This window comes from Salvelinus fontinalis, chromosome 21 (genome assembly GCF_029448725.1).
Source record: "Salvelinus fontinalis isolate EN_2023a chromosome 21, ASM2944872v1, whole genome shotgun sequence".
Lineage (NCBI taxonomy): Eukaryota > Metazoa > Chordata > Actinopteri > Salmoniformes > Salmonidae > Salvelinus > Salvelinus fontinalis.
The window spans coordinates 32,015,450-32,032,457 of NC_074685.1; the positions used below are offsets into that span (position 1 = coordinate 32,015,450).

At 41.1% G+C, this 17,008-nt stretch overlaps 1 protein-coding gene across 4 annotated transcripts in view; it reads left to right on the forward strand.

The window, feature by feature from the left end:
• myo5b (myosin VB) overlaps nucleotides 1–17,008 on the forward strand; it is a 77,699-nt gene that overhangs the window by 281 nt on the left and 60,410 nt on the right. The window contains exon 1 of one of the 4 annotated variants that reach the window (XM_055874805.1): nucleotides 585–1,050. The exons of 2 other annotated variants lie outside the window; for them this stretch is intronic. In XM_055874805.1, coding sequence (XP_055730780.1) covers nucleotides 1,024–1,050 — 27 coding nt within the window. In that variant the 5' untranslated portion in view covers nucleotides 585–1,023. Of the gene's footprint in view, nucleotides 1–584; nucleotides 1,051–17,008 lie in introns of those variants that run through there. One more of the 4 variants, XM_055874806.1, reaches the window with a different exon arrangement.

Consider the following 17,008-nt stretch of genomic DNA (forward strand, 5'->3'; position numbering starts at 1 on the left):
ACTACTGCCGTAGACCTACAGTGCAAGTTGTATTTTGTGATATTGTTGATCATAGTGCGACGAAATGCGGAACAGGATGTATAAATGATGCTGTGTTTTATAAAGTCTAATTTCCCCAAATATTGTAACCTTGCAGCTGTCATGGACATAAAACTTCTAATTTTAAGCATGACATCTTTATATGCTTCAGGTACCAGGCTAGTTCCAGTCACAGATTGTACTACTACAATCAAAGATAACACTGACGTGTTAATGCTTGCCTAGAACTAAGATACTAGGTCCACTGAGTTCAGGAAATCATAGTAATTGATTATCCATACCTTTGCTATTCAGAATGATTTTGTGGGATGGAGCAAAAAGTTGCGTTAATTTCATTAAGACTCCCGAAATGTGTCAAGATAAATCATATAATAGCCATACATATAGGCCTATATTAGAAGTTTTCAGTGTAACATTATGACCTAAACCCATAATTTGATCTGCCCCTCCACAGTCCACCATAACATCCCCACTGTTAATGTTCGTTCTAATCTAGAGCGTGGAATAAATTGTAGTGCGCTGATGAGCCAGATGGGGTCTCGTGCGGTACTCCGGTACAGCCTGAGCCATTGCCAGTCAACATGACTTGAGTCCATGGATACGACGGGGAGGATCTAAAGGGAAGCTATTGATAAACTATTTATAGTTTATGTATTTGCACTTATAACCTACTGGGGCTGGCTACCCATATCCAGTCGTCATTCGTTGGCGTTTTTCATTATTGAGTAATTTAAGGGGGATCAAGCAAAACTGAGTTGTTACGCAACTCATCCACGTGAAGACACCTGCGGTTCGTGACCAGGAAAGGGGTCGGAAGTGGCTAACATATTTAACTCAACTCTGGACGACGACACTCGGGAATATGACGACGAAATAAACTTCTAATTAGATGAAAAAACTTTATGGGATTATCAACAATCATGAGATATTGTCATTTATAAAACGCAGCAGTTACTTTTCAGTTTTCGTTGATAGTGTTGGACCATGTCCGTAAACGAGTTATATTCAAAGGTGAGTGCTTTGTACAGTAATTGATTCTTTATATACACTTCTTTCTCCTGTCCAGGTCCATTTCGTGTTGCATAACTGCATAATTATTGTGGCAACCTCTTTGGGCCACCACATCTATAGAGGGTGTAATTGTAGAATTCGCCATTGTAGCCAGTTTCCTGCTTGTATGTCATGTATTTTAATGCAGGCATAATGACAAGTGTTCAGGAAGAAATCGAGCGCCAGCCATCCCAGTTCTGCTTGCTCGGATGTCATTGCAGCTTGTTTGACAGGTGCACGAGCAAGTTTAGTTTCGGTCTGGTATCGGTGTTCGGTTGTAGTTTACTGTTGTCTTCTAGCCTTGTGGGCTACTGCTGGACCTAGTTGTGTCCATAATAGTAAAATCATACATTTTCAATACTGACTAGTCTTAAGATAAAATAACTGACATTATCTTATTAAAGGAAAGTGAGTCAAAGCGTTCATAATCTGATTGTACAGTATCTCCCAGGCGGCAGTGAGTTTTGAACACGGGATAGATAATTGCAAACAATTTATACTGAAGCTGCTTTGTGAAGAGGGTCAAAAGAGGCGTTTTAATCATGGATTGATTGAATATTCTATTTCTGATGGGAACATGCTTTATGCAGTAACACAAGCTTGTGCCCAATCCTCAAAAAGGGCTAATATACCCCTACCCGAGGTATAACAAAGCACAACCATTCCCCCCCCCCTTATCTCGAAGGTCTCTCATATACGAAATGGATGGTTGTACAAACATATTTTACTGGAGAACTGTTTAAATTGATAGATATTGTGACACACCACCTTAACTCAAACAGTGCAGAATAATGCTTGGCTGATGGATTTGGGGCTGGGCCACAAACTCAACCCAAATTGTGGAATAAAAGTAGTAAATTGAATGCCCTACATAACCAAACAAACAGCATTAGGATATCTTAAGTAAAGCTTTTTGGAAGTATAGACCTGTAAACACAGAGATAAAATAGGTGTAAATATCAATAGAAACATTGCCAAGTCAAATTTGCTCTCATTCAGTGGTGTCTGGTCCTGCCTGGGAAAAAAACATACATCTACACATGTTTTTTGATGTTGTGGCTATTGTAATTTGCTCTAAGGAAAACACCCCCTAAACTCAAAAAGTGCAGAATAATGCCTGACAGGAGGGACATGGGCCACAAACTCATGTAACCCAAAATGGAAAGCTCTGGTATTGCTGAAATGTTGTAATACAAGTGGTCAGTTGTCTACCCTACATACACAAACAAATAACATTAGCATATCTTACTTCCCTTTGGAAATTTAGACCTAGCTTGAAAATATAACATTCATCATAATAATTAATAGTTTAACTTCACTTGGTCCTGCTTGACAAAAATGCATACAGTTAAATGTTTTATTTTAATGTTGTGCCTACTGTAATCAGCTCTAAGGCAAGTGGGCTCAGACACTAAAGACTGTCATGTTTTTTTCCAGCCAAATGCTCCTGTTTAGCCCCTACTCTTGCAATTACATTAGGCCCCTCCCCCCTAGATTTGACTCCAAATCCAATATGGTTGCCACATTGCAATTAAATGGTGGTTTAATTACCTGTATTTGTACACGTTTTAAATGAGAAATGTCAGATTTGTGTACTGTACTTATGACCTGTACTCAAGATCATTTTGTGTACTTCAACTAGGCTAGGAATTCATGAATACACTCAAACACCTTTGTCTGGATATATAAAAAGGCAGCAGACTGCTTGGCATGGCAACACCAAGTAGTTATTCCAAGTCACAAGCCTCTGAGGATCAATGAGGCGACTGGGAGGCTCCAACAACAGGACAGATAATCTAACCCTGGACTCTGACACCGTCTCCCTAGCTCTACAACTTGCCCCCACTGTGGTATAACTTGCACCTCCAGGATTGGGCTCTTAAATCACCTCCTTATCATTTAGAAGTGAGCTTTGATTCATTGCTAGTCTAATATGTCTGCCTGAATCTAACATGACCTTTTGCTGGCTCACTGCATTTCTGATGTTTATTGGGATGTTCTGGTGCACTCTTATCCTGTTTGGGTTGAGCTGGCACATTGCTTCTTCCAGACTTTCATGTCCACCATGCTGGCTATCTGCCTTGGACTTGCTGTATATCTTGACTTGGTGACAGTTATGGTGTATGGGGAGGATGCAACCACACATAAACAAGCTCATAAGGCAGGTGTTCACTACAATGAACCAACACAACCTGACACTCATTGACAAGAAATGCCATCAACTTATTGGGCCTTCACATGCCATCCTGGATCTCCCAGAACTGTCCTTGATAGGCCCAATCCATTATCAGTCCTTCCCTCATGTAGTTACTAGAGACAGACACACCATGGAACTGGACTGCCACATGTCAGGAGGCCATTCAACAGCAAAAATGCCATCTGGACATTGCTGGCGTGCATTGTCCTCATATGTACGTACTGTATTTGGCTACCAACCATGGCTGGCCAAGCCATGTGATACCTGAACTGGACTCACTTGTGAAGAATGGCCTTTTCTGCTGATGTGACTCATGCTTTGGTCTGGGAAAATCCCAACATCCCTATGATGACAGTAGTCATTTATGGCAAATGAGGAACCTTAGGATGGTAAAACTTGCTGTATGTCATCGTTTATGGTGGCTGGGTATTGACTGAGAGCGGTCTTTGTGCGTCATGCTTAGTCTGTTCCATCTCCTCTGCAACCCTTTTACTGTCCATCAAATCCCAGGTATCGTCTTCAAATGTATATGTGTGTGGAGCTGTGCTATGTCCCTCACAACCAACACTTCTTAGTCATAGTCTATGTGGTGCAGCGGTCTAAGCCACGGCATCTCAGTGCAAGAGGCGTCACTGCAGTACCTGGTTCGAATCCATGCTGTATCACATCCGGCCGTGATTGGGAGTGCCATAGGGCGGCGCACAATTGGCCCATTATCGTCCAGGTCTGCCTGGGGTAGGCCGTCATTGTAAATAAGAATTTGTTCTTAACTGACTTGCCTAGTTAAATAAAGGTTAAATAAAAAAAATAGCTACACTCTAACTAACCTCTAAATTGAAGTCACCCTCACAGGTTCTGTCATTCTACATCTCCTGCTTGTTGTGCCCCAGTCGCTAATCAATGCCAACCACCCACAGATAATATTGGCGAAATTATCATCCTACCTGACTTCCAAAGGAATATAAAGAAATATATAGGACGTGACCTGCAGGACATTTTGCCACATTCAACATATATAAAAAAAAAAAAAACACCCACAGGCCAATTATGCATTGGAAAGATCTAAATGCAAGTCTGTTTTGACAGCCCTTTCACAGACTGTCCTTCACATCCAGACAACCAACCATTCCACTACTGGTGTATCCCCAGCAACATTCATGCTGGGATAAAATTCCAGTTACCGTAGTCAATGCAACTCCGGGATGCTGGCCTTCTAGGCAGAGTTGCAAAGAAAAAGCCATATCTCAGACTGGCCAATAAAAAGATTGATGGGTAAAAGAACAGACACTGGACAGAGGAACTCTGCCTAGAAGACCAGTATCCCGGAGTCCCCTCTTCACTGTTGACGTTGAGACGGTTGTTTTGCGGGTACTATTTAATGAAGCTGTCAGTTGAGGGTTTGTGAGGCGTCTGTTTCTCAAAGTAGACACTCTAATGTACTTGTCCTCTTGCTCAGTTGTGCACCGGGGCCTCCCACTCCTCTTTCTATTCTGGTTAGACAGTTTGCGCTGTTCTGAGAAGAGGGTAGTACACATCATTGTACGAGATCTTCAGTTTCTTGGCCATTTCTTGCATGGAATAGCCATAATTTCTCAGAACAAGAATAGCCTGACGAGTTTCAGAAGAAAGTCGTTTGTTTCTAGACATTTTGAGCCTGTAATCGAACCAACAAATGCTGATGCTCCAGATACTCAACTTGTCTAAAGGCCAGTTTTATTGCTTCTTTAATCAGGACAACAGTTTTCAGCTGTGCATTTTCTAATGATCAATTAGCCTTTTAAAATGATAAACTTGGATTAGCAAACACAACGTGCCATTGGAACACAGGAGTGATGGTTGCTGATAATGGGCCTCTGTACGCCTATGTAGATATTCCCCCAAAAATCAGCCGTTTCCAATTACAATAGTCAATTACAATAGTCATTTACAACATTAACAATGTCTACACTGTATTTCTGATCAATTTGATGTTATTTTAATGGACAAAAAATGAGGACAACAAGGACATTTCTAAGTGACCCCAAACTTTTGAATGGTAGTGTATACACTACTAGAGTAGCTGACTGTTTTATTACGATTGCTTTCCTGTTACTTGGTTACGATACTGTGTGTTGTGAAGGCTTGTTATTATATTTGAAGGTATTGCCCCTTGTTGATATGAATGAGATTAAAACATGAACACACATTGTGGCTATTCAAACACAACAGAGGCATGACAATGCCACCCATTGTCCTTGATATACCAAGAGCCCTAGGAAACCATTTCAAAGACAGAATAACAAAATTAACAAGGGCTATTTATATGCAGGCTAAGGTGTTTGAGGGTAATCATGTTGGCCATATTGGAATCCGAATATAGTTGATTCACAATTAGGCATGAGGGTTGTACACAATTGTGAATAAATGCCTCTCATTTACAAAATTCATATTTGCAGGTGACTTAACCGTGATCAAATGTTAGTATGGCAGCCATAATTAGATTTAGGATTTGAGGCAAAATATAAAGATAATCTGTGATTGCCCCTTTGACCTAATTGCAATCCTTTAAGAAACCTTGGACCCCAAAAGTTGTTTTATATTGGTGTTTGTTGTTTTCCTTAGAGCCAATTACAATAGCCACAACATCAAAGAATGTGTAACTGTATGTATTTCTTTCAGGCAGGACCAGACGGCATTGAATGAGAACAAATTTGACTTGGAAAGTTTTCTAATGAACAGCTACCAAAACATGAAGTTCATCATAAATATTCGTAGTTGATATTGCCGTCTATTGTATCTGTGTGTTTACAGGTCTACATTTACAAGATGCTTTAACATATGCTAATGTTGTTTGTTTCGGTATGTAGGGCAGATAATTGTCTCCTTCTATTCCAAATTCGAGCAATATCAGAGTTTGTAGTATTGGGTTACATGAGCTTATGTGGCCCACTCCCCCTCCAGCCAGGGATTATTCTGTACTGATTGAGTTAAGGGGATGTCACAACATCTATCAATTTAACCACTTTGATATAAAATATTTGTATACAACCATCCTTTTCATATATAGGAGACCTTTAGAGATATGGAAAAATGTGGTTGTTTTGTTATACCTTTGGTAGGGGTATGTAAAACATTTTGGGGGCCTTGCCACTAGCCTATTTTCCAATACTGGGGGCCCACAGTTGAATGAACATGCAACAATAACTTGAGCTGACACCATTACACACATTACAGACAATTGATGGGTTACTGGCCTACTCTCTGACATAGATTGTTGTGTAAAATTAGTACTTTGAATTTATACTTTGTATTTTGTTCCAATTGTTATGAAATATTATAGTTTCTTGTGGTGTAGGCCTATGTGTTGATTAACCTCGAAGATTTGTGTACACCACTGGAATGACTCATTTCAGGAAGAAAACTAGCCCAATGAAAGACACTAACTGCCTTCAGCGCCTAGTGACGATAGTGTCTTCTGGCCGGGGGAGTTTTTTAAAAGCCCTGATGCTTGCTCTAAACAGTAACACTCATCGCTTGCGGCACAGTTTTGGAAACATAAGGAACGTGTCTTTCATATCAGCGAGAAATCATTTTCAAAAACAAAATGTTTAATTATTTCATACCTTTTTAATAGGGTTAGGGTTCCCACATGGCCATATTTCCATGTTACAGTGGTTGTTTACATATAACAGACGTAAGACTACCTGTGCTAATTAGCTATCTGCGTCTCTGAACACCTGTGTGCAAACGGAAGACAGACGCCACAAACGTGGTGTCACTGAGAAATACTGTCGGCTGCAACTGTGTTAAAACCGGTTAAAACATTGTACAGTTAGTGTTTTGCATTTGTGAAATAATTTTGATGTGATATGAAAGTAGAGGGATATATGTTTCAAGAACCGTACTGATATCGATTCACGTTTAAATGGAGTATTTGGCTGTTTTGGCAGCCAGAGCCAATTCACCTTTAAACAGAACATGTAAGGTCCTTGGACTATAAGGAGTAACGTTGGGCTACTTTAGTCCATAATTGGGCTAGAAGAAACCTAGCCAAACTATTGAGAAAGCGATGTCTTTGAAGTGCAGAGTCATACATTGCAGGTGTAATTGGATAGAGAACAGAATCAGGTTACACACATTATTTGTCACTAATCCTCCATGACTCCAAATCTAGTTTCGCATTCCTCTGCAGAAATGACAAAAATAGCTGCATTGTTGTTTACTTTAGAACTCTTGGATTTAGTTTAGGTGTTCCCTTTACTCAACTTTTGACTTGTTGAGTGAATGGCTGTTACAGTTCTCTGTCCAAACATATTGTTCTATTTATTTACTAGTTACTTCCCTCTGTCTCTCTTTTGTTTACTCAGGGACAGACCAGTCAAACTTTGTCCCGTGAATAATTAACTTAGTCTGACGGATGTCAAACCTTTTTCTTAATGTTTTCCTTTGTGTATAGTTAGTAAAAAATAGGACTGTGACATCATTGTAAAACACTAAAGACACACCTGTAGGCATTGTCATCTGTCATATTTCCTCTCTAGTCATTCCTGCTCGGTGCTTTCATCCATGACCTTTTACCTTGCATTGTGTGACATCTCTATGAAATATTCTACCCAGTCTGTGAATTATATTGTATCAGAAGATTCTTCATGCCATAATTCTGTCTCGCTGGGCCAGTTCAAAGTCTTCTGATTAGGAATCCATTTAGCTTTTAGATTTAGTTTTGATACTGGATTGCAGTACAGTAACAGTCCTCAAATTGCACTCGTCAGTTAATAAGCTGTTATCCTCCTGGTCCATCCCACTCACACTCTCTGTATCCCCCCCCCCCCCCCACCCCACCATGAAGCCCAGTAATCCAGAATAAAGACAAATCCTACGATTCCATCTGTTTTGTGATCAACGGCTGTACCAGTTGGCACACAGATTCTTTTTTAGCTTACTATGTTGAAGTCAAAACACAGATTCAGCATGTGTCGTCTATCTGCCTTGCATTATGTACATAACCTGTAGATGTTGTGATGTCATTGCAGACCTATAGTAATTAGGCCTACCCTCTGTGTGTTTGGTTTGCTGGTGGAATGTTGTTTCTTTGTGTTTAGTAAAGCTGTGGGCCTTTTAGAGTGCGATTATTTGGAGTCGACACTAGCCCCCTACAGTTTGGGCTAGGGGGTGCCTTGGAGTGAATTAGCCTAAACCTGCCCTCTTCAGAGGTTTCAGTGGATTCCCAAATCCACGACAAATGCCTACAGTTGAAGTCGGAAGTTTACATACACCTTAGCCAAATACATTTGAACTCAGTTTTTAAAAATTCGCTGTCTTAGGTCAGTTAGGTTCACCACTTTATTTTAAAAGTGTGAAATGTCAGAATAATAGTAGAGAGAATTATTTATTTCAGCTTTTATTTCTTTCATCACATTCCCAGTGGGTCAGAAGTTTAGATACTCTCAATTAGTATTTGGTAGCATTGCCTTTAAATTGTTTAACTTGGGTCAAACGTTTTGGGTAGCCTTCCACAAGCTTCCCACAATAAGTTGGGTGAATTTTGGCCCAGTCCTCCTGACAGAGCTGGTGTAACTGAGTCAGGTTTGTAGGCCTCCTTCCTCGCACACGCTTTTTTAATTCTGCCAACAAATTTTCTATAGGATTGAGGTCAGGGCTTTGTGATGGCCACTCCAATACCTTGACTTTGTTGTCCTTAAGCCATTTTGCCACAACTTTGCTTGGGGTCATTGTCCATTTGGAAGACCCATTTGCGACCAACTTTTAACTTCCTGACTGATGTCTTGAGATGTTGCTTCAATGTATCCACATCATTTTCCTGCCTTATGATGCCATCTATTTTGTGAAGTTGCTCTCAAGGATGAACCAGACTTGTGGAGGTCTACAATTATTTTTTTGAGGTCTTGGCTGATTTCTTTTGATTTCCCCATGATGTCAAGCAAAGAGGCACTGAGTTTGAAGGTAGGCCTTGAAATACATCCACAGGTACACCTCCAATTTACTCAAACAATGTCAATTAGCCTAACAGAAGCTTCTAAAGCCATTACATAATTTTCTGGAATTTTCCAAGCTGTTTAAAGGCACAGTCTGTATGTAAACTTCTGAACCACTGGAATTGTGATACAGTGAAATAATCTGTCTGTAAACAATTGTTGGAAAAATGACTTGTGTCATGCTCAAAGTAGATGTCCTAACCGACTTGCCAAAACTATAGTTTGTTAACAATAATTTTTTGGAGTGGTTGAATAATGAGTTTTAATGACTCCAACCTAAGTGTATGTAAACTTCCGACTTCAACTGTATGTGTTAATGTGGGCCTCAGAGGAATGTTACGCTGTCTTGACCTTTTCTTTAACTTGAGGCAATGATAGCGAGAGGACAATTCACTTATTTCTAATATGCTTGTGTCCCAGCCTATTGGTAGGCCTATGTTTTTCCCATTTATCATTGCAATATTTGAATTGTTTGAACTCTCACCTCCCACTTAATGTAGCAGTATTGACAAGTGCTTGTTGCTAAATGGCATCATTCAGCTAATGTTAAACATCTCCATTGCAAGATGTCAAAAGGTATTAGACGATGCTGTAATTCTACTCTATACATTGTTTCTTAGACATGCCAGTGCAGTACTTTCCTTTCATTAACAGGTAATAGGGTGCTGTCAGTGAGCCACTTTCAGTGCCAACATAAGTTATCTTGCAGGCTATTCTAAAAGTTCTTTCCATACAGTTCTTTCCTAAACAGACATTTCTTTACTCCAGACCCCAGTGTCCTAAACTCCGGAAGTATATGCTTGGCTACTGTATGTAAGAGGGTCTGTGTTTCGGTCCTACTGTATCGTAGCTGAAGGGAAGTTACCTGTAAAAATGTAAGGCACACAACAGAGGAAGAAAATTGTACCATGAAGCAGGAAGTTGCTGTGATTCTCAGGAGTACAGCACATAGAGAAGCTGGTAAACAACAACCTTGGTTCTTCAGGGAATTGAGCTTAAAGCCACGTGTGTGTCAGTGTGTTCCTCTCCCTAGGGATATATTGTCCCTCATAGGGCTTGTAACTGTAACATTACTCAGAAGCTTCACAGTAGAGTCGCTTGTCAGCCCACAAATGTCTGTCAGGGAGATACTAGTTGCATATAGCCTCAATGTCCTATGTAGGCTATTCTAAAACGTCCCGATTCTGACTTGCGATACTGTAAGTAGACTTAACATTGTTTGACATAAGTCCATGTTAAGTCAACTCAAGTCTGAATAGGGCCCAAAGTGATTAGCATTTCGTTTTGTGGTCGAATTCTACTGAAAAGGGTGACATGTTTTTAACACCACATCTTTTGCATCATCAAGCTTATCTCTAGATAATTATCTGGAGCTAGTCTGTTGCTTAGGAAAATGTGTCATGTCCTTTGTACAACAAAGCACTCCAGGAAAACCTTTTATTCCACCTGCCTGCCTCATGATCATGCTAGCTGACATTCTCAGCATTTTCCCCTAACGCCTAAACGTTTCTCCTTGCTTCTGTCTTTAGAGCAGGTGTAATTAGCGCTCTCTTTTTACGATAAACAGACAGGTCAAAGTTCCTGGAGGAAGGGATTATGGACGTGACTTCCTATTGGCAACACCCAGGCAGCAGGTTTCACCTGACGAGGTAATAATAGTCCTTGTGCTGACACGCACATCCTAGCAGGGCGGGGCAATAGCAGCACTGGAGCGGAAGGATGGAACACCTGTACAGTAGCTGGCTCCATTCTCAGGGTTTGCATCTTACCTGTGTGTATTTACTTCAGCAGTTTATAAAGGGGCTTTTACTGAAACCCGAGAGTAGTCTCTTCAGGTTAACCTCGTTTTCTCTCCTCACGACTCCTCACCAATTTATTCTATAGATAAGAAGAGGATAACTTTTCACCAACTGTTGTAAAACCCATTAATAGTTCACAAAAAGGACAATGGAGATTGAAGAAAAAATATATTATTAAATATATTATTTGATTACATTTTTTAATCATTGCGATTATGTTTAACAATATGGTTGTAGTTTTAAGTGATCCAGTACGTAATATAGTACACTTATCATTATTTGGTTGTGATCCAGAGAGGTTAGAACAAGTATCTAGATCTTCTATGAGGCTGTGGTGGGATCCAAATTGTGGATTTAAAAGAACATGAATCATCAGCGTACAATAACACCTTTTGTTGTTAAGCCCTGGATTTTAGCACCTTGATGTTTTTGTTGGATCTGATTTCAATAGCTAACAGTTCGATGACCATAATAAATAGATATGCTGATAGTGGATAACCTTATTTTACTCCTCTCGACAGTTTAATACTTTCTCAGAAGTAGACATTATTTACTATTTTACACCTAGGGTGACTATAAATAACTTTAACCCATTGTATAAGAGATTCCCCTGAAATTAATTCCAGTCGTACTTTATCAAAAGCCTTTTCAAAGTCAGCTATGAATACCCAGCCTGGTTTCCCAGATTTTTCATAGTGTTTCATTGTTTTCAGTACTTGTAGCAAAGGAGCACACAAACTCAGCAAAAAAAAGAAATGTCCCTTTTTCAGGACCCTGTCTTTCAAAGATAATTAGTACAAATCCAAATAACTTCATAGATCTTCATTGTAAAGGGTTTAAACACTGTTTCCCATGCTTGTTCAATGAATCATAAACAATTAATGAACATGCACCTGTGGAACGGTCGTTAAGAAACTAACAGCTTACAAACGGTAGGAAATTAAGGTCACAGTTGTGAAAACTTAGGACACTGAAGAGGACTTTCTACTGACTCTGAAAAACACCAAAAGAAAGATGCCCAAGTTCCCTGCTCATCTGCATGAATGTGCCTTAGGCATGCCGCAAGGAGGCATGAGGACTGCAGATGTGGCCAGGGCAATAAATTGCAATGTCCGTACTGTGAGATCCCTAAGACAGAGCTACAGGGAGACAGGATGGACAGCTGATCATCCTCGCAGTGGCAGACCACGTGTAACAACACCTGCACAGGATTGGTACGTCACACCTGTGGGACAGGTACAGGATGGCAACAACAACTGCCCGAGTTACACCAGGAACGCACAATCCCTCCATCAGTGCTCAGACTGTCCGCAATAGGCTGAGAGAGGCTGGACTGAGGGCTTGTAGGCCTGTCCTCACCAGACATCACCGGCAACAACGTCGCCTATGGGCACAAACCCACCGTCGCTGGACAGGACTGGCAAAAAGTGCTCTTCACTGGCGAGTCGCGGTTTTGTCTTACCAGGGGTGATGGTCGGATTCGCGTTTATCGTCGACAGAATGAGCGTTACACCGAGGCCTGTACTCTGGAGTGGGATCGATTTTGGAAGTGGAGGGTCTGTCATGGTCTGGGGCGGTGTGTCACAGCATCAACTGACTGAGCATGTTGTCATTGCAGGCAATCTCAACGCTGTGCGTTACAAGCAAGGTGCAGCAGCATCACACAGAAATAAAATCTATGGCAGCACATGCAGTCAGAAGCAGAGGAGAAGGAAAACATGTCCGTCGAAATTACCGTCATCCAAGATTCCATGACCGTCAGCCCTAGTTTACCCATGACATTTTTTACCACCACCTCACTGGTTATGCTAGTGTTATATCCTCATGAGTTTAATCAGTGTTGTTGTAGGTTAGTTAACTGACGTGGATACGGGTAGTATCAGAAAGTTAAGGGGATTCTAAAACATTTTCCGACATTACGCAACAGCATTACTTCATCAGGGTCAAAGGGGAAACTGGTAATGTAACTTTTTCCTCTGACGTTATTTTCTTCTCCTCCCCCTTATTTCCTTACTCATCCCTCCCGCCACCCTTACAGGTGTACTTCCACTAACTCAGCACCACCAGCCCTGTCTGGGTGCTTGTTTTATGTCTTTTTCTTTACATTAGTAGTATTTGGTTGGAGTACTACTGTATCTAATGTATTGTTGCCTTTTCTCACTGTTATAACTCAGATCAGAGTTCAGGCATCTATCTATTAGTTTTCCTTCTCTTATGTTCTTCATATTTGACACAGAGCATAGGGTACTACCCCTATCACAATTCTGTCAGTCCATGGCCATGAGAGAGAGAGAACACACAAACACACACACTAGAGTAAAGACTGATTCTCAATGTTTCCTTGTCAAGATCATAAACTTCCCTGTATAACTCCTTTGTGTCTTGTCAGCCCATCTGCAAAGCAAGCAGGACCAACACTAAGCCTGATTGAATTGACCCAGTGCAGTGGCCGATGGTAATAAAATATAATAAAGCAATTTCATTAGGTTTGCTTGAAGTGTGATCAGAAGGGGAGGGGGGAAAAGAGTCAGGGAGTGAGCGAGAGTAGGGCTCAGTTAGTTAGTAGTCAAAGCCAGTACTAAGTGAATGTAGGCTTATTATACCCTGTCATTACTGCTCCTGCCTTTTGTACTCAACAATGAGGAATGGCATCACTTTTTTTGATAACCATGGGCGACATTGTTAGTCTTCTAAATAGCACTGATTGAACAAAAATGACTGTATTACAGCACATGTCACCCATTGTCTCTTTTAATGTGCTTATATCCAATACCTGTAGGTAATGCTTTGACTACCCTGTCTGTGTCTGATCGATAGTAGAAGGGACATGGAGATGAGGTCCTGGCTATTGTATCTTTCCCAGTATAAATCATGGTGGCACTTTGTCCTTGTAATGTTAATGTCTCCTATTATTTTGTCTGATGTCTGACTGCAGAATCCCAACGTTTTTTTGCTGAGCAAACTGCTTCTTTGTGTTTGAATTCTGATGAACTGTACCTGTCATCATAGAACTGTGGCATATGATGCAGCACATACTGCAAATCATGTCAGTTCCATTATCAAAGACATAAGGTCCTATTTGATCAAAATCGGGAACCATATTTCTAGGAGAATGAGGAAATAACTTATTTCTGCCCAGCGAGGAAGCATTTTTTTTTGTTTATTTTCGTTTCACAGTGGGATGGTAAGGATTGGATGAGAGGAGTGTAGAGGTAAACACTCAGCTGAGTGTCATTGAACTTGGCTTCCGAAACATGCTGGGGGCTCATTACGAGTTCATTACGATCAGAGTCTTCACGAAAGTTTCACCACCGCAGCGTTTGACATAGCAGAACAGACTAAATTCAAACGGCTGCCTCAAAAATATATATTTTTAAATATGGTCACATTTCATCAACAGTATACAATTTAGAGTATCTATAGGCAGATATCTGTAATGTAGTCTACTCTATCTGAACACCACCACACTATCCTATCAAATCATAATTTGTCACATGCTTTTTGTAAACAACAGGTGTAGACTAAAAGTAAAATGCTTACTTACTGGCTCTTCCCAACAATGCAGAGAGAAAAATAATAAAGATAATAGCACAAGGAATAAATACACAATGAGTAGGAAACAGGATTGATAATTAGCTGCAGTGTGTGTGATGAGTCAAATAGTTGGTTCAAAGGGGGGGGTCAATGGAAATAGTTGCAATTTGGTTAACTATTTAGTAGTATTATAGCTTGGGGGTAGAAGCTGTTCAGAGTCCTGTTGGTTCCAGACTTGGTGCATCGGTGCCGCTTGCCGTTCGGTAGCAGAGAAAACAGTCAATGACTTGGGTGGCTGGAGTCTTTGACCATATTTAGGGCCTTCCTCTGACACCGCCTTGTATAGAGGTTCTAGATGGCAGGGAGCTCAGCCCCAGTGATGTACTGGGCCATACGCACTACCCTCTGTAGCGCCTTGTGGTCGGATCCCAAGCAGTTGCCATACAAAGCGGTTATGCAGCCAGTCAAGATGCTCTCAATGGTGCCGCTGTAGAACCTTTTGAGGATCTGAGGGCCCATGAAAAATATTTTCATCTGTTGGGTCGGTATGTGAATTGTACACTGCTCAACAAAATAAAGGGAACACTTAAACAACACAATGTAACTCCAAGTCAAACTTGGAGGTCTCCTCCACGTCTCCTGATGTACTGGCCTGTCTCCTGGTAGCGCCTCCATGCTCTGGACACTACGCTGACAGACACAGCAAACCTTTTTGCCACAGCTCGCATTGATGTGCCATCCTGGATGAACTGCACTACCTGAGCCACTTGTGTGGGTTGTAGACTCCGTCTCATGCTACCACTAGAGTGAAAGCACCGCCAGCATTCAAAAGTGACCAAAACATCAGCCAGGAAGCATAGGAACTGAGAAGTGGTGTGTGGTCACCACCTGCAGAATCACTCCTTTTTTGGGGGTGTCTTGCTAATTGCCTATAATTTCCACCTTTTGTCTATTCCATTTGCACAACAGCATGTGAAATTTATTGTCAATCAGTGTTGCTTCCTAAGTGGACAGTTTGATTTCACAGAAGTGTGATTGACTTGGAGTTACATTGTGTTGTTTAAGTGTTCCCTTTATTTTTTTGAGCAGTGTAGTTGGTCCAGGGTGTCTGGGACGATGGTGTTTGATGTGAGCAATGACCAGCCTTTCAAAGTATTTCATGGCTACGTATGTGAGTGCTACAGGGCAAAAGTTATTTAGACCGGTTATCTTGGCGTTCTTGGGCACAGGGACAATGGTGGTCTGCTTGAAACATGTAGGTATTACAGACCGGGTCAGCGAGAGGTTGAAAATGGAAATTGTCTTCACTGACATTTTCGCTGGCATGCTCTGAGTACACATCCTGGTAATCCATCTGGCCCCGCAGCCTTGTGAATGTTAACTGTTTTAAAGGTCTTACTCACATCAGCTACGGAGAGCGAGATCACACAGTCGTCCGGAACAGCTGGTGCTCTCATTAACTTATTAGTGTCACGTTCTTTGAAAGTGGCAGCTTTAGCCTTTTAGCTCAGTTCGTATGTTGCCTGTAATCCATGGCTTCTAGTTGGGATATGTACGTACGGTCACTGTGGGGACAATGTTGTCGATGCACTTATTAATGAAGCTGGAGACTGACGGGGTAAACTCCTCAATGTTATCAGATAAACCCAGGAACATGTTCCAGTCTGTTCTAGCGAAACAGTCCTGTAGCTTAGCATCCGCTTAATCGGACTACTTCTGTATTGAGCACGTCACTGCTACTTCCTGTTTGAGTTTTTGCTTGTAAGCAGGAAACAAGGTTAGTTGGTCATCAAGTATTGTGATTCTGATGACTTCTGTGTGAACCACGTCTAAGGACAGGATAGATTGGTTCGGTTTAGGAGGGTGATGTATATGTTTTGACGGAGGAAAGGAGTGGTGTCATGGATCTAGGGGAGGACACTTCAGGATAAATGAGGCTGCTTCATATGCGTTCAGGATTGATGTTTGTTTACGAAGTGAAGAATGGGTTGGAAAAGTGTGTGTGTAGGCTATTGTATGTGTTTTAGGGGGTTGGTAGGACCGTGTGTGGCATCGCATCAGAACAGAAGTCTTTAGCAAAAAGACTCCTTCACAAAGCTCTCTGTCCATCTAGGTTGCACGTTCATTTGGCACTGTCTTATTGTCCTTTCTTCAAACAGTGATGGGCTGAGGTGACCCGCTGCACTACTCATAAAGTTCTTTATTTTGGATTTCAACTCAGTTGTTGAAGAGTTTGAAATTTGGAGAATGTTTAGTCACCTCTCTGTTTCACCAGAGGCACATATAGGGTACTAAGTAATGCCAGTTGAATCAATGTGGAGAAGGATCTAGCTGTCTTTTGCTCACATTTGCAGAGGAGCTTGGCTTTCCTCCTACTGTGTTCTGTCTATGTTGGTACATAATTAAAGATGGTT